Source organism: Drosophila nasuta, chromosome 2L (assembly GCF_023558535.2).
Source record: "Drosophila nasuta strain 15112-1781.00 chromosome 2L, ASM2355853v1, whole genome shotgun sequence".
NCBI classification, from domain to species: Eukaryota; Metazoa; Arthropoda; class Insecta; order Diptera; family Drosophilidae; genus Drosophila; species Drosophila nasuta.
Genome location: NC_083455.1, coordinates 7,896,116 through 7,913,973, shown reverse-complemented (window position 1 = coordinate 7,913,973; position 17,858 = coordinate 7,896,116). Strand labels below are relative to the sequence as shown.

Below are 17,858 nucleotides of genomic sequence, written 5' to 3'. Positions count from 1 at the left end.
TAATTGTGGCCCGCGAATCCTAAAAGTAGACTACGCTTTTTCTGTACTGTATGTGTGTGTGTGTGTGTAAGACATTCGCTAAGTGTTTCGCCTAGTAGCTTGTTGACTGCCATCGAATTGGCTTTGGCTTTGTTATAATCGGGCTATGCGGTAATCAATGACAGCTTGTGGCTAATCAATATGCCAATGAGTAGCTGCAAATTATCACATAGATTGATAGATACTTAGATAATAGGCTACATGGACAGTTAGATAGATGGATAGATAACAAGTAAGATAAATGATTTAATCTATAGGCAGATGAGCATGCATCACATGAAAAATATGTTGCTCAATTAACTAACTGCTAATTCGCAATTTAAGACTTGTTTCGCAGTCCTCAAGGTAGGCATAGATTGATGGCTAGATAGATTGACACGTCGATTGATAGCGGCTAAGATAAATTGTTCAATTAGTGAGCCCATAATATGCTTCGTTCGATTAAACAAGTGCTAACCAGCAACCCATTTAAATACTTTAAAATTCTATCAATTAACTTGCATACGTTTTCTATATCAACTATTTTACATTGTTCAACAAAGTATTGTATAAAAATTCATTGATTTAATTAGTTATCAAAAGCTTTTCATGTTGTTTGACTATTCATTAACAGTTTTGCGAATGAATTATTAAAACTAATAACGTTTTTATCTCAATAATACAATACAATGTATTGAAACGATATTTTTGTGCTGTATATTTACTTCGTGGGAAAATTAGAAACAATTGTCTCATTTTCTGGTTGTTAAACTAAATTAACTTTTTGCATTTTGCATGACTGGTTGTGGTTCGTTTATCAGAAAATTCCAAAAACAACCTAGCAATATATTTAAACATTTTTTAAATAATGACTAACATTGCGCTGAAACCATTTTGGCTGTAAAATATTGTTATCGCTTCAGTGCGATATTTTTCAAAAGAATTGCGCTATTTATCAAAGCTACGCCATAAACAACAATTGTATTTGATAACAAATAAAATAATAATAATAAATTCGTATAACAAATAGTTTGCTTACCTTATCCAAAATGTAATGCAATGGGCCTCGCTAGTCAGCTTTTATAGCCTTGTCTGCAATATATAAAAACGAAGAATTATTTTAGACATTGAATGATAAAAGAAAATAAAAATTGCTCGCAAAAGTCTATTGACATTTGCGTAAACGTCGCTTGGGCAAATTGCTTTATTCAATCGAATTCAAGGGCTTCAAATGCACAATCAACTTTAGCTCAAACCTTAATCTGAAGCGTTTTCAATTGAGGAAGAAACGTTGTGACAACTTAAGGGAATGTATGACTAGTTATCATTTCAAGAGAAACAAACTGTCATGGACATTAACACAGCGCAGACAATACTACAAAAGCCAGTAAGCTGCATTTTATTAGAGAATATTACATTTTTTTCAAATTAGCATTTTTACATTTTTTGGTTACCAAAATCCAAGAGACTTAACTAATTCAATCTACTACCCAAAAAACAATTTGTAGACATTTTTATATTTCGCTTTCAATTTGAGATGAGCGAAACTATTGTAATTAACATAATACCGCAACTTGTACGACAAACGAAAGCATAGCCTATTAGCCAAGTTGCTAAGTCCTCCTTCCAAAAATAAAACAAAATAAAAGAAGGAAGGAAAAAGAAAACCCGCATATTCTGTTGCCATTAGCGTAATGACTTTTGAACAAACTACGTGACATAGAAAACTTTATCGACGAATTCTCCATAAACATAATTAGCAAGGTCTGTCGATGTGGGAGGAACTCAAACTAAACTGGGGGAAACTGTGAAACTGTGTGGAGCCAAGTAACTGATGCAGAACAAGTGCAATCCGGCAAAACTGGTAAACTGGCCAAAGCCAAAACCAACTCTAGGCAAGACAACGGAAGTCAATTTGTATGGTTCGTTGATTTTTGTGTGAATATTGCAATTTAGAATGAGCTTTGAAGGATGTTATGGGTTGGCAAACAGTGAAGAGAAAAAACAAGAGAGAATTGTGAGATGGAGACAGATAAGTAGAAAAAGGTGTATGACGCGTTGTTCCAAAGTGTTAAAATAAAAATTTTAGACACTTCAATTATTTTTCACAGCTCTGAGAACTTTTTGGCTTAAGCTTTGAACCAAAATAATTATGTTAGAAAATAAGTAGTTACTCAATAAGATAATTTAAGTCTTTAGACTATCCAACAATAGTAAGAAATAAGTTTGTAGAAATATTTCATATTTTAGTCTGTTGTAATATTCCATTTATATCAGTCAGCCTTTGTATAATTTCTAATTAGCATGACAATTCTCTCCCATGTGGTCAATGAATTAAGCTGTCGCCCCACAAAGGTCTAATTACGTAAACTATCTTCAAATTTGAAAATTATTTCGCTCATAAACTTATTAACAATAAAACGATAACAGTTGCCTAAAATGAAATAATTTACATACATATACCTAAAATAAGTGTAGCACGACAATTGCTTAATATAAACAAGTGAGAAAGCTACAGTCGGGTGTGCTCGACTGTTAGATATTTGTTACCCACTTTGAAGTAAAGCAAATCATTGCGATTTTATTCTTAAAATATTCCAACTTAATTTACTGAAAAATACTAAAATATACCGAAAGCTGTTTTTGGTATGTCGATATTTTATATTTTCAATATACCATAGAAAACAAGATTTACAATATTGTTATTTGTTTTTATACCCGCTACCCATAGGGTAGAAGAGTATTATAACTTTGTGCTAACAGGAAATGTATGTAACAGGTAGAAGGAGGCATCTCCGACCCTATAAAGTATATATATTCTTGATCAGCGTCAACAGCCGAGACGATCTAGCCATGTCCGTCTGTGTGTCTGTCCGTCTGTCCGTCCGTCCATATGAACACCTAGATCTCAGAGACTATAAGAGATAGAGCTATAATTTTTTTTCGACAGCATTTGTTATGTTTGCACGCAGATCAAGTTTGTTTCAAATTTTTGCCACGCCCACTTCCGCCCCAGTAAATCAAAAAAATTGAATAACAAGCGTAATTGTAAAGCTAGAATTGCGAATTTTGGTATATACAATAATAACTATAGTATTTATGATTTATTTATGATTGTATATATACAATATATATATATATATATTGTAGTATTTTTAGCATATTTAGTATATTTTTATAATAATACCCCAAAATATATTTTTAGTATTTTTGCAGTATAATTGGTATATTTTGAGAATAATACCGCAAAATACATTGATTTTATTCAAAATTGGTAGCGGGTATCTCACAGTCGAGTACACTCGACTGTAGCTTTTACTACTTTTTTTTCAATTTCCGGGCGATGAAGTGGGCGTGGGAAAAATTTGAAAAAAAAAATAGATCTGCGTTCAAACATTTCAAGTGTTGTCGAAAAATTAGATAAATATATATCTCATAGTCCTTGAAATCTAGGTGTTAATTCAGACCGAAGGGCATGTCTATATCGCAGCCACAAAGCTATAATACCCTTCTACACTATATGTAGCGGGTATAATTAAATTAGATGCAAAATCTAGTTACACAACTAACAATATATCGCAATTTAGTTAACAATATTACAAACAACATTGTTGGACAGCAACTTAACAGCACAATAGAAGGCGGCATTATAATTTACGAATTTAGGAATTTAAATGCAGTAAGCGCTGAGCGGAACCAAACGATACCCCGGCGATTGTTCTAATGAGCAAATGAAAGCAGATTTATCTATAGCGTATTATTATATGTATTCACAATACGCATTTGTTGCTGTTGCGCTTTTACAGTAGCCGACGGGGTAATAACAATAAAAAGGAACGAAAAACGAACGAAAAATATAAAAAGAACGCAGGGTATAAAATAATAACTCGATGCCCCAGAGGGCAGATAAAAATCGTTAAGCGGTTCGAACAATGGAAGTGGCTTTTAAATTTCAGAAAAATTAGTCGGCGTGGGGAATATTTAACATGATTTCATTAATTGACGATACGCTTGGGTTATTGAACCACACAAACACACAGAGCGCGGGGAAAACGAACAGTTAAGAAGAATTGGCATTTGATGTGTGCTTTGAAGATCGTGAATTCAAAACGTACAAGCTACATAACTTATTCGACTCATTTATGCTAATTTTGAGGCATAAAATCGATGGACAGAAGTTTAAGACAAGATTCAGATGAATTTACGGCAGCTAAGCCGTTATTTATAGAAAGCTTACGAAGAGCTGACAAATGAAGGATTTGTTTATCACAAGAACGTGTCTAGTCAAATTTAAGAAGACATTCGAAATCACCAAAAATGAGATAAATCTTTGAGTTTAAAACAGTGGCGAAAAGTTGAAAAATCGATGTTTCCTCATGATAAATATTTATATTATGCCTTAAGCCTATTCAAAACGAATGGCATTTAAATATTCATTAATTACAGAATTTCTTCCTGAAGTGGAAATAAATTTATTCAGTTTTGTAGAGAACGTTCCCGAATCTGATAGAAAACAAACAGTCACGAAATAAAACCAGAGGAGAAAAACAAACTTTAAGAGGTGAGTTCCGCATAATTATTAGGTCAGACATAGACGAAAATGTCGCTTTAATGCGCCGTTGAAACGTTGAAATGCACACATAACGCTCCAAATGAATCACCCTAGAACACAAACAAACACCCTCTCTAAGACTGGCTCTTGCTTGGTGCTCTCACAAGCTTCCCATTTCAATTCAATCAACCATAAACAGGAGCCCTCGCCTCAGGTGCTTGTCATGCGGACAACATGGACTTGCCACCTCATAACCACGCCCCCTCCGCAAGGTGTCAGCACATCGCACGCGTTGCCAGCGTTGCCAGCTTGCGACCCACCTGTGACGACCCGACCCACGGACGGTTGCGTGCCTAATTGTTAGACAACAAGAAAACATTTTTGCCTGCCTTGTGGTTACCATGACAGTTGCCGACTTCGAGACCCGGCCAGAGAACTCACTCATAAGGCAACGATGGTGTTCCACAGACGGCAAACGCAAACGAAGCTTGTGTGACTTAAAAGTCCTTTGGGTAAAATAAATAATGTTAAGCAAATTAAATACAAGTTGATAAATCTTGCAACGCCAGAGAACAGCTGACTTGTAGTGATACATTTGAAATTGCGTTGCGCACTTTTAAACTTCTTAAGACTTTCTATAATCCTTAATTAGTTTTAGACTTGATTTTATTACTAAAGAAATTTTACTTAGATTTCTTGAACAAATCAGATTGCTCAAATATCAAATTGCGTACACAAGGATTTAATTAATGCTGAAAAAATAAAAAAATAATTTTAATTAAAACTTCGTGTTTGCACTGTCAATTATTAAAACTTTTAAGCATGATTAAATCATCGTCTAAGAGAAAACTCCATCTAATACTGTTTATTATTTGCATAGGTAAAATATAAGTAATTTTCCGGCTTTAATTCTATATATTTGTGGAACTTATCAATAAAGATAACAAGGTTTGTTATACAAAGTTTTCAACGTATTCTACACATTGTATAGAATCTATTCAAAAATGTTGTTTTTAATAAAAACTTTTAAGTGCTTGTCAAATTTATCACGATTTTGTGATATTTGTCACGTAATATTTTGTGTGAATTTACCATAAATAAACCGCCCGTATTTTTATTTATATTAAAGAGCTTGTCAAAAAGTAAGCAATAAATATATTTAGCTCAAACTTGATAAAAATCTGAACGCAATTTCTGCGCATTGAAACGTAAGTAAATAAAATCCATTTGAAATGCCTTAAGAAGCCAGCAAGTGTAAAAATATATATCTGTATGTATACATAATTTTATATTTTTTATATAGAAAAAAAGCGAAAAAGGCAACATAAATTGTATTGATGACTGACCAAGCAGGACCATCGAAGCAGCTAAGCAGCCATTTCCATAAGCCACAACCCCCAACTCCAACCCCAGTTTATACAAAATACACACACACACACACCCAGCGTAGAAGGAAAGTGCTGTCCGAGTTTAACTTTTACAAATGGCCGAGTTTGAGTTAGGAAAGTGTAAGGAAAGGAAATGAAACCAAACGAATCGAGACGAAACGTAACGTAACGAAAAGAAAAACAAAATGCACAAAATGCTTATTTGCGGTTAACCACAAAACTGTAAACTAATACCAGACCAAGCCAGAAGCTTGTTGTCATAAGGCCAACAGCAGGAAGGCACTTGCGGTATACTATATATGTTATGTATATAGCAGAAGGTGGATCGGGGGAGCGAGGGTTTGTCAACCCTTGCTGGCAGCTGATTTAAAACTTCTTGAAGCTGACTTGGTTTACATTTGAGGTCAACGTCACAAACTGATTAATTCAAGTGTAAATTGCATTGTAGTATCGTTTTTGTTTTAAATTCCCGAATTTTTTTAACTGGTAATTAATTGTGCCAAGGTTAAGTTCCCATTGATGGTTTCAGTTTTTGAGTTTTGGGCTTGGCTATGTGGGTTGGGATTTTGCCACGACTTTGATCGATGAACGTGCCTGGGCTCGTTAATTACATTGCAGGCTTTATATGTCGTTTGATTTTCATTTTGATTTTGAGTTTGAGTTTATGGCTCGAGTTTGGTTTGGTTTGGTTTGAAAGTGAAGTTCATTATCAAAGGGCATAAGGGCTCCATCAAAAGTTTCACAGCTAGTGAAAATTTGTTAAAGAAATGAAAAGTTGTCGCCCAATTAGCTCACGAGGCGTTTAGCATAATTAATGAGATGACATGCCAATATACCCTGTAAATAATAGCTCAGATATCAAAACTCATCAGAAAACATGTGTTTGGTTCCTTTGGCCTTCCAAGTAATACCTTTGAACTTTTACGCACTTGAAATCACAGCATAATGCAAATGTAAATTTCAAAAGTTCTTTAATTGCTTAAACTCTTTTAAACGAACCTTTTTTTTCTTGTATAAGCCGCTTCAAATTCCAAACATTGCAAAAGCGTTCGTAAAAAAAAAGAATGAAAAAAAACATCAGACGACGCAAAACTTGAAATAAAAAAAAAATTGAAATTAATGCGGCAGTTAAAATTTTCAGACAGCTGGAGGGGAAAAAGAGTAAAAAAAAAAAGTTACTCAGCATTTGACCTGCTGAACCCTGACATGGCACGCGTCCCCCTTTGGATACTTGCCGGCAAAGTAGTAGATGTTGTTTTTGTTGTTGCCATGACGCCTTTTCACAAACAAATTATGTATATATGTTGCACACGTACATATATATCATACATACATATATATTCGGTATGTACAATAATGTTTGTATATTTGTCTGTCTGCCTTCAAAAGTAACCAGGCAACTTTTGGTCTTTGGGTCAGGCAGGAGAATTGTTTTTGTTTTCTCTCTATGGATCGTCTGTCTGTTTAATTAATTGCAGCGCTAACGCGTCTGCCATTTGCAGTTGAACAAATTAATTTAAATAAACTATGCAAAGCGTTGATTCACTCAGAGAATGCTTGCCTCTCGAATATTAAATACAATCATTTTTATTTGCCATCTCATTCGCACCTCTAACTTGACGCTGATAAACAACAAGTCAGTTACGACGACAAAAAGACAATTGCTTCACAATTAGTGCTATTAAAATCGAGCAAATAAACTATACAAGTATTCAACAAATATTTAAATACGCAATATTCATTGTTATACAGCAAATAACAGAACAAACGAAACTCAAGCAGAATAAATAACGAAACAAAGAAATTAATACTTCAATATATACTTCAATATAATATTAAATGTTGGTAAATAAGAAAACAAAGGAATGCTTAATGACAAACCAAATTATATAATAATATGAGTTTCTTAAATTTTGGACACTCTTCAAATCTATTTTATTTCATTCTTTCGATCATATATTAGAATTTTTAAGAAGAAAAGTTTAAATTCTGCTATACAATTATTTTATAATACTTGTAAGCTACTCATATTAAATATATCATAACGAAAGCTTTATTCCATATTATTCGTAGACTTCAACTTTTTTTTAGATCTGACTAATTTGCATGTGTATTCAACTTTTGTACAACTCAAAGAATTTAAAAGTTTTTTTCGGAAACAAAGTGGCACGCTTCACAAAACTTTTGCCACAAAAATTTTATTCATAACTACAACTAAATACATATATATTTAGTCATATGCTCGTCGTCGTCATGGTTTTATTAAATGCTGGCTTCCGTTGGCCACTCGCCGTATTTTTATCAGCAAACAAACTGTGGAATTATGTCAGGCTTATCGACCGCACTGCAGTCGGCCCTTCCCCAGCTTCCGCCCGATCCCTTCTCCATTGTCCATTCAGAGATTGAGCTTATCAGTTGAGCCTTTTTCTCTGTGGAGGCGCATCTCGTTGGGATTCATATGCAACGCAAATATTTTCATGTCGTTGCAGATACTTGATAAAACAATTATACAATTGGCGGCATCTATTACGTACTTAATAAACATACTAAATGTATAATTCGAATGCATTAGGTAATTTTAATTATAGCGTCTGTTCCTCGAGATAGACAAAAAACTGCATAATTCTTTTTGATAATACCTTGGTGAATACAAAGTGATTAACAGGTTTGCTAACGGTTTCAAGACATGGTAAGCATAGTAAATAGCCTTTCTATTGCGATAATTAAAAGTTTAAAAATACTTTTAACACTACTTGCTAAACAAATTGCTAAGACAATCGAACATCAAGAAATAAACAATCTTTTCGACGCTGAAATGTTGACACATGGTTTTTTTCATACACAAATTTGTATTTCAAATTTTTCTGTTTCTTTCGTCAAGCATCAGTTTCTATTTTTAAGTGCCCACGCATAAAATTAAATTATAGCTAAGCGAACGAATATTTTTGTTGACAATTTTAAATGTTTGACATACGAATTTTATGTTGTTTTCTTTATGGGTATTAATCAACTTATTAAATACTAATCAATCTGCTAACAAATGGGCGAAAACGACAAATAAGTGGCAGTTAAATATGAATTGGAAAATATTCAATTTCGGGGGTGCTATTAGTGAATTAAAATAGCAATAATTCAGAATAATTAAAAACAGATAATTTTGTATATTCAAAATGTAGCAAAGCTAGTTTATATTCTAATATTCTCTCCATACAAAACAAACTCAATCTAAATTTAAGTAAAATTGAATATATATTAAAAGCTTTAGCGCCTTAGAAAATATATTATTATGCACAAAAACTGTGAAATTTATAATCATTGTTAAGCTACCAAGTTGCCGGCTTAATTTTTGCAAGCGCTGCGTTTCCATGTTAATCAACGCAACGAGTTTTCCACCCAGCAGGAGTTGGATTACGAGCATAGAAAATCCATTGTAAAGAACTTGTTAACGCTGCAGTAAACAAGGCGATGGGAGAAGTGCAAAAAAATTTGTCTATGATGCTATTACATATATTCTCAATCAGCGTTGTTTATCGTAAACAACTTAATAATAATGACCACGTTCATAGCACAGCGTGCTATCGATTGCAGAAAACAGGAAATTTCTAATTGTATTGTATGCAGTTGAGTAAAACTACGATATTGCAATCAGAAATTTATTCAGCGTAGTGATAAATTATTTATGTATGTTATGCAGCTGCTTATTTCACACCACGTCATATTTTAGAATGAATCATAAATATGCTAGCATAAAAACTGTTTATCATTATTGAGATTAGATTAATGCAATAAAATAAAATCAAAAAATATATGCAAGGTCATTTTACCGACTTTTTCTGGGTGAATGCTCTTGAATAAAAAAATATCAGTCGCATGTGATCGATAGGAATCAATAAAATATTTGCAAACAATACAAATCGAACGTCGCTTTCATTTAAAAGATCTTCGATCTCCTAATCTCATTTTATACAAATGAATCTCTTTAAAAAACACTCCATTCTTTGAAGTGTTTATTTAAATAACTTTGTGGCTATTCTAATCAATTCAAACATTCGAATATGATAAGATCAAAGTCAATGTCAATAGTGTTGGCAATTTTTAATTCATTGATCTCATTTTATTAACATGAATCTATTTCGTATCAAATTAATTTATGTTAAATTTCGTTTAAATAAGATTGTTACTTTCCTTATCGAAACTCAAAAAAAGAAAAAATCCAATATTCAGAATACATTAATCTTTTTCAAGTAAAGATTGTTCTGCAACAAAAGGAATCTAATTTAAATTCTTCTAATCAATTTTAAACTATTGAAATCACTACATCCATTTTAGGGTATTACATGACAAAATGTAATTTTTAATTTGATGACCTCATCATGGATTTGTTTTGTAAGTTTTCTTCAAATAGTATTGTTTCTAGCTATTTAAAGTTGTTCCAACTATTGGAATCTAAACATTATAGAGGGTAAATAAGCCCAAAAAATCATATTTGAGAAATTTACAAATCTTATTTTATTCAGATGAAAATTTATTCCTTGAATTTCCATTAAGTTATACAGCCCATTATAAAACTAAATCTAACATTATTATTGTAGTTTTTCTTTTTTGAATTCATTGTGCTCTTTTTATTAACAAGGTTTAGTTGTTAAGATAATAAATGGTGACTATCAAATCAATTCGTTTAATTGAAAATCTATAATTTGTACAGAATTTGATAAGACCAGAAAAACCAATTTTAGCAATTAATAAATCTCATTGATTGCCAAGATAAGATTCGTCTTTTAAATACGATTGTTAAGCGATTAAAAACTATTGAAATCAGTACATTTGAGCACACAAATTTATACAGGGTATTTTAATTGTTATTTCATTGTTATTTTTTTATTCGGTATTAATAATAGTAATGGTTATAAAACTCAAACTTTTCAAATCAATTCCATTGCATTGGAATCAATATACCCACTTTATGCCTACTTTTAATGTGAAGGGTATTTCAAACCTAAATCCAATACCAATAGCGTGGGCAAAAACCGTAAATTAAATTGCTGCTGCTCTTATTATTGTTGTAAGTACTTATACAAACACACACACACACTCACGCACAGCCATGGATATCGATAAAAAGCCGGCCAACGGGCAAAAAAAATGAAAAGGAAATTAATATCAAAAGAAAGACGCAAATTACGAACACAAACAACAACAACAACGCCAAGCTTAACAAATGGCCGCGTTAATGCGATGAAAAAGTACGTTTAAAATACTTTTTCAAAATATATAAAACTTACATCACATTCACAATTGACAATTCACAATTCACATTCACTACAAAAATAACAGCAGCAGCGACAACAACAGCGGCAATCGAAGGCAACAACAACAGCGAATGCAATTTGGCAGCGGCTGCTGTAACAGTATATTTCGTGTTGTTGTTGTTGCTATTGCTGCAGCTTGAAATTTGATTTCTTTTGATTTTGCTTTTGTTTGATATTTTGCTTCCTTCTTTTTATTTTATGTGTGTCTCTTCTTTTTTTCTTATTTTCGTTTTTTTTTTTGGGTGAAAATAAAAGAAATTCGGTGTAGAAAACGCGCGGCCCAAATTGAGCAGACGATCGTTGTCGCTACTGTTATTGTTATTGTTGTTGTTACTGTTGTTGTTGTTGTTACTGTTGTTGTTTTTATTGTAGGCTGCTGCGGGCCTCATGAATGAATTGCGCGATTAAAAACACAAAAGGCGTGATGCGTTGTACAGCAACAAAAACAACAACAACAATGACAACAACAACAACTACTTCGTAACGAAACGAGTTTTGTGGCTTTGGCTTTGAAAAAAATAGATAAGCGCAGAATGTAGGCGAATGAAAAAGAAACGAAGTTTTAGGCTTTACAATTTTAACACTAAAATGCTAAAACGGGCCTATAGGAAAACAACAACACTCAAAAACACACACACACATGCAAGCATGTTTACGCTCACACATATGCGCTAACACAAATGCAGGGCAGAGACAGCTGATTTTTGGCAGCCAGTACGAAAAAATGCTTCTTGCTTTCTGCCTTTCAACTTAGAATTGTTGTTTTATTTAGGTGACGCGCACACATACAAACGAAAAGCACGCAACACACATGCAAACACCAACAAGCACACTCACACACACACACGTTCAATAGGCTGGCCGCACGCCTCGAATGTTACACTTGTTTTTATTACTGTGATTGCGATTTGCCTTATGCATTTTTTGTTTGACTCCGTGTGGGCAGCACAATTACAAATTTCCTCTTGGAATTAAAAGGTTTACACACACCTTGCACTGGACACTGCTTGGCACACTTTCTTATGGTTTATTATGCTTTTATGTGTTATTTTGCGAATATTTCATTGTTGGTTTCCAATTTCTAGTTGGAACTTGTCTAATTGGCACGCGCGCAAGCCACCCGCACGGTTGGAAATTTCTTCATAGACTGCTAACAGCAAACTGTTAGCAAGCGCATTTTGCATTAACAGAGCTGCTGATGCCAATAACAGTGCAGTATTTTGGTATTTTTTAGTGCCGCTGTTAGTTAACGTACAGCCAGCAAGCTTAACAGCTGACTACCCAAGCAGCGCACAAACTTGTTATAAACAACAGATTTTATTATTAAATTCTATAGTGATAAAGAAAATATTATAGCTTTCATTTAAGTTGTATATAATTTAGACAAATATGCATGCTTAAATTCCAATTTAAATGCCGGGTGCAGTAAAGAGCAATCAACAGCAGTGTTGCCACCTTTTTGTTTCTAATTGCCATTCACACAATGTGTTATTTGAATTTGTTTTAATTTATTTAAATTAACCCGCATGCAAATCATATAATGAAATACACATGTTTGATGACTTAACTGCCACAGCTGGTTGCCAAAGATGCTTCACAGTTTAGCAACTTGTTTTCTTCATTCAGCAAAATAGGAAGAAAATACCATGCTTAACCCAACAATTATAACATCAATCAAATGGCCTTAAATTCCACACAGTCTAATTGAACATAATAACAGCGGCAAAACGGCCAAGTTGCCAAGTTAACCAGCACACTGCAACTCTAATTTCGATTACAAGTTCATGTTGATGTTTGCATCATTAGTCGACCGCCTTTGTGGTCAGTCCGTCCTGCAAGCCAGCCATCAATCAATCAATCAATCGCTCAACAAACTTTTTTCCAACTTAACATTTCAATCGCATGCCAATGTTGCTTCTGCTGCTGGCATGCAAATTTAATGCCAAGATGTGAGAGCTGGTGACGATAATGATGACTGGTTCTGTTTAGCAAAGTGCCAGAAAAGCGAGACATCGAAACACATAAAACGAAATTGATATGGCGATGGAAGTGGATATGCATATTTAAAAGCATCTGCAGCTGGACAAGAAGCTTCTACTTTAAGATATTTTTGTCCCATTTAGCCAGCATCTTTCAGGCCGAACATAATGCAAGAGTTCAGTTGCCTAATAAGGTAGCTAAGGTAATTTATATGAATTCGACTTGATGGCAAAACAATTGTTTTCAATTGCACACAACAATTATCTGGTGTTAAGCGCCAGAAGGTTCCAAGTACCAAAAAACGATCCGGAAATTCAATTAAAGGCATTTTCTGCCTGGCATTTCCAGACACCTGCTGGCAATTAATAAGCCCAGCAGAGGAACAACGCAAAATAAAAAAAACAAAGATGGAAAATTGGCTTAGGACATGCCGAAGACCTACTTCACTGACAAATTACAAATTGAGCTGCAAAATAAAGCTGTGCATTATTTCAGTGAAATTCAATTAATTTTTCTGTATTTTCAATTAAAAAGATTTTTGTTCAACAAGTTAAGAGTATAAAACCAATTTGCTTTGAATTGCAAATAATTAATGTAAATATAGAATTTTAAATATATTATATATGTATAATAAAATGTAATAATATATAATTTGTAATAATTTATGAATATCTTAAGTAATAAGTATTTGAAATTTACATTTTAAAAATATGAATTCAAATTAAATAAACTTGTTTATGAAGAGTATCTTCAAAATCAGATTGCCAAAGATGCAACCTCTCTTCCTTTGATTCTTTCTTGCTCTTCTGTTCTTGTGCAAGAGAATTCAAAGGCAGTTTATTTTTAGAAGCAGCGCCTAAAAGTAGGCAACAGTTTTACAGTTGAAAGAAATCGTAAGGAAATGACACACGGACAATTCACATTCACATTCAACCTCCACACGAACAGGCGACATATTGTATTATGTCGAAACGGAAATTAAATTTCATTCTGCTCTTTTGGTCACTTCAGAAGATTTACCGGCCTTGGTAATGTGCGTAAAAATGGAATTTCCGTATGTCGTTACACAGCACTGCGTTCTTTACCTTACCAATAAAACTGGGTGAAATACAAGTTTTCTTAAAACGAATTTTAAGTAAATGAAAAAAGAAGAAAATGAATTTTTGGAAAATGTATTAAATTGTATAAGTACTTAGCAAGCTTTTGATATTTTAGTAAATTTCAAAACTAACATGAAATAATTAAAATAAAAGTCAATGTTATTTTTACAACCAAAACCATCAAAATTTCAGGTTATGTTATGGGTAAGCTAAAGATCAACGGGTTCGGTTGATTTCTCAAGCCACAAATTCAACTCATCACGATGGCGTTTTTCAACATCTCATCGAGAGATGACATTGATTCGCTCACTGAGGAAGAGCGTGAAGAAAATGAACGAAATTTGGATTCCATCGAAAGCCTCGATGATGTCTATAAGACCTATAAACCGACCTCGCCAAAAATCACCTGGTTTGAATCGTCCAGTTCGACGACGCTGAAAGGAGATGCATCTAATGGAGAAAGTGTCGAATGCAATGATCTCCAAGAATCTCTTGCTAAAACAAATCTATCCGAAGTTGAAACTGCTGATGATGTGCAGCTTAAAACCAAAGCTATTCCTCCACGTCCACCTCCGCGTCCTCCTCCTCGCCCTGATCGTCCTTCACACCCTAAGGCTACAATTGAAATGTCGAATGAAAATCATTTCACAGATCTTTATAAAGAGGAAGCGTGAGTTTTGTTAATATTTGTGATTTCACTAACTAAACTGAACTCTTTACAGCACTCAAATGCGCATTGCTTCCGGTGAGGTAGAAGAAACCCCGCAGAACGTTGAGGAGGATCAACTTAATAATACTACGGAGGCGGAATGTAAGTCTAAGAAAGAAAAACTCTTCTACAATTTTACTTTTTTTTACACTCCTCTTTCAAAGAAGTTCAGTTCCTTGAAGAAAAGTTTACTAACTTCAGTTGTAAATAACACTTAACTCAGAGGAGTAATTAAGATCCCATCTAATGCTGTTTAAGGAAAAAACATTCCCTGTAATGAATTCGTTTTATTTTGCATGCTTTCTGAAGAACCTTTTGTTTCATCTCTTCTTAGGTACTTGCAAAATGCCTTCCAATGAAACGGCAGATGATAAGCAGTTTATGCAACCCGAAAATGGTCAGCAAGAGATGACCGCCAGCGACTACTACGCCCAGCAAATGGCCATGCAGATGTCGAATCCAATGGCGAGCTATGGAGGTTGCGGACAGCCGCAGTTTCATCCAGGAATTCCGGGTCTTTATCTATCGCCCGAGGATTACTTCAACTATGCGCAATTGCAACAGCATCTGCAGAACGTGCATAGTTTCGGACAGTATCAGGGAATGCCGGGTATGCAGGGAATGGAGGGTATTCAGGGAATGCTGGGTATGCAGGGAATGCTGGGTATGCAAGGAATGCAAGGCATGCAAAGTATGCAAGGCATGCAGGGAAACGTATCAATGCAATCGCCGGGAATACACTCTAATCAATACAGTCTATACCCGAACATGGAAGGTGGCGGTATTACAAGAAGGCCATGTGATTGTGGCAATCCTTGCAGCAGCGATGAATCTACCAGTTGCGAAGAGCCAGAGCGAAGCAGCGAAAGCGTTTGTTGCATTCCTAGCAAAGCAAAGTCGAAACACTCCATGGAGTGTTGTGCAAGACCATCGCCACGTTACCCCTCCGATGCTTGCGCCGACAATTGCTGTTCCATGCCATCAAGACCTTGTCCGGAGATTGACGAAATTCCACCACCGTGCTATGATACAGGCGGCAGCTTCGATATGCCCGATTGTATGGGAAATTCTCCGCAGTGCCGCGTTGGACGTTGCCAAAGCGGTCCAGCAGCAAGCAGATTCAACTTCTTAGACATCAATCCCTGCCGCAAAAAGTGCTGCGGCATGCCGCCGCCCAATTGCCCATTGACACCATGCGGCAGTGTCATGCCCTGTTGTACGCCCTTGCCACCGCCACCTTGCTGTCCATCTTCATGCTTAGCCCCGCCTACCTGCTGCCCAGCTCCATGCTTAGCCCCGCCTAGCTGCTGCCCTGCTCCTTGTCCCTCTCCACCTAGCTGCTGTCCAGCTCCATCGACCTGCTGCCCATCTCCGCCGGGCTGCTGTCCCATGCCCTGCGGTCCACTGCCATGCCCACAATCTGCCTGCTGTTCGCCGACGCCCGAGTGCTGCGCTTGCTCTGGCAACGGACTCGATATTGAGTGCTTCCTGCAGAAGATGCGACAACAGCAGCAACAGCAGAACTATGCCTCGATAGCAAATTGCTGTCCCGATGATAGAATCCAAGCACACACCGTTTACACTGCGGATTATCGACCATTCTGTGGACCTGGCAACTGCTTCAATCACTTTCCCAATTCCTGCGGCTGGTAAGTTCCTCAATTGCAACTGTTTTGGATGTTCTTTTAATCCAATCAACTGCTCAGCTGTCCTCCACCTTGCAGACCGCCAGCTGGAGGTTTCAATATTCAACCACAGGCAGGCTGTTGTCCCTGTGAGATGCCAATAAGTGGTTGCTGTCAACCCACGTATACGATGCCATGTCCATGCCCAGCGCCTTATCCAGCCACTTGCTGTCATCCCTGCCTTGCTCCCTGCTCCGTGCCCTATCTCTCCGACTGTCCTCCGCCTTGTGCACCGCCCTGCTCGGCGCCGTGTCCTGGCAGCCAATCGGACGCCTGCGTCTCCAGCTGTCCCATGCCTTGCGAGATGCCAGCTTCAGATTCCTGCTGTGGACGCACTTCACAGGCAACCAGCTGCAATCTAACGCAGTGTGGCTGTAAGTAGAGTAAACTCTGCCTTTAAAGTTTCCACTTATATCTCACAAATTCTCTTTGCAGCTGTATCATAGCTTTAAATCCCTGAAAACATAAGTCGCATAGAAAAAATAAAACAAATACATATAGTTATTTTGTAACTTTGATGAGTGTAAAAAATTGAACAGAAATAAAATATTATATTTGCAGAAAACCCACTGATCAATATTATAAATATACAATAAATATAAATATTTTATCATTCGAATCAATGAATCCACAAATTTTTAATATTTAAACACTTATTATTTAAAATATTTAGAGAACTCACTCTTAAAAGTATAATTCATAATTTAAAAAAAAAATGAAAAACTTATCATATTAGATATATAGCCTATCTATTTGAAACAGTAATAAATATAAAAATATTAATATTCAATTATTTAAATGTGATGAAGCAATCTCAAAATTGTAATTATTGGAATGTTTTTCCTGAAAACTCGAACTAAAACATTATTTCTTAGCTTGTTACATAAAAACGATATAAATATTTCATAATTTGAATAGAAGCAAACTAAAAATTATTATATTTGAGACTATTATACTGCTTACTTACTTGTAACTTAAAAAAGTTAAATATTTCATAAATCAGGTAAGAGAATTTATGAGAAAGTTCACATTTGAAAATCCATTTTAGTTAATGTGAATGAATTAATTAATGAATGAATTAAATTTTTTGAATTTAATAGAAAATTTTATAAGAGAA

The 17,858-nt window shown here is 34.9% G+C and overlaps 2 protein-coding genes across 4 annotated transcripts in view; one reads left to right on the top strand and one right to left on the bottom strand.

The window, feature by feature from the left end:
• Positions 1–12,403, bottom strand: part of LOC132788345 (beta-1,4-glucuronyltransferase 1-like) — a 67,643-nt gene extending 55,240 nt beyond the window's left edge. For both annotated transcript variants that reach the window (XM_060795696.1, XM_060795706.1), the window contains exons 1-2: positions 12,258–12,403; positions 1,058–1,110 (exon numbers count right to left, since the gene is read on the bottom strand). The gene's annotated coding sequence lies outside the window, so the exon portion shown is untranslated. The remainder of the gene's footprint in view (positions 1–1,057; positions 1,111–12,257) is intronic.
• A 2,050-nt stretch (positions 12,404–14,453) lies between these two features.
• On the top strand, positions 14,454–17,368 carry LOC132798272 (uncharacterized). Of its 2 annotated transcripts, XM_060810066.1 has the most exons (5): positions 14,457–15,017; positions 15,070–15,158; positions 15,391–16,705; positions 16,763–17,115; positions 17,177–17,368. In XM_060810066.1, exons 1-5 carry the CDS (start codon positions 14,611–14,613, stop codon positions 17,185–17,187), a joined length of 2,175 nt encoding a protein of 724 aa, XP_060666049.1. In that variant the 5' UTR covers positions 14,457–14,610; the 3' UTR covers positions 17,188–17,368. The 2 variants fall into 2 exon arrangements, with proteins under 2 accessions (XP_060666050.1, XP_060666049.1); XM_060810067.1 differs by lacking the exon at positions 17,177–17,368 and having other exon boundaries at positions 14,454–15,017; positions 16,781–16,922.
• Positions 17,369–17,858: the final 490 nt, after the last annotated feature.

What these genes read in the sequence shown, in the direction of transcription:
- LOC132798272 (XM_060810066.1), top strand. Translation starts at nt 14,611, where the DNA reads ATGGCGTTTTTCAACATCTCATCGAGAGATGACATTGATTCGCTCACT. An exon ending in GATCTTTATAAAGAGGAAGC is followed by an intron (nt 15,018 to 15,069) that starts GTGAGTTTTGTT and finishes AACTCTTTACAG; the next exon opens with CACTCAAATGCGCATTGCTT. An exon ending in TTTCCCAATTCCTGCGGCTG is followed by an intron (nt 16,706 to 16,762) that starts GTAAGTTCCTCA and finishes TCAACTGCTCAG; the next exon opens with CTGTCCTCCACCTTGCAGAC.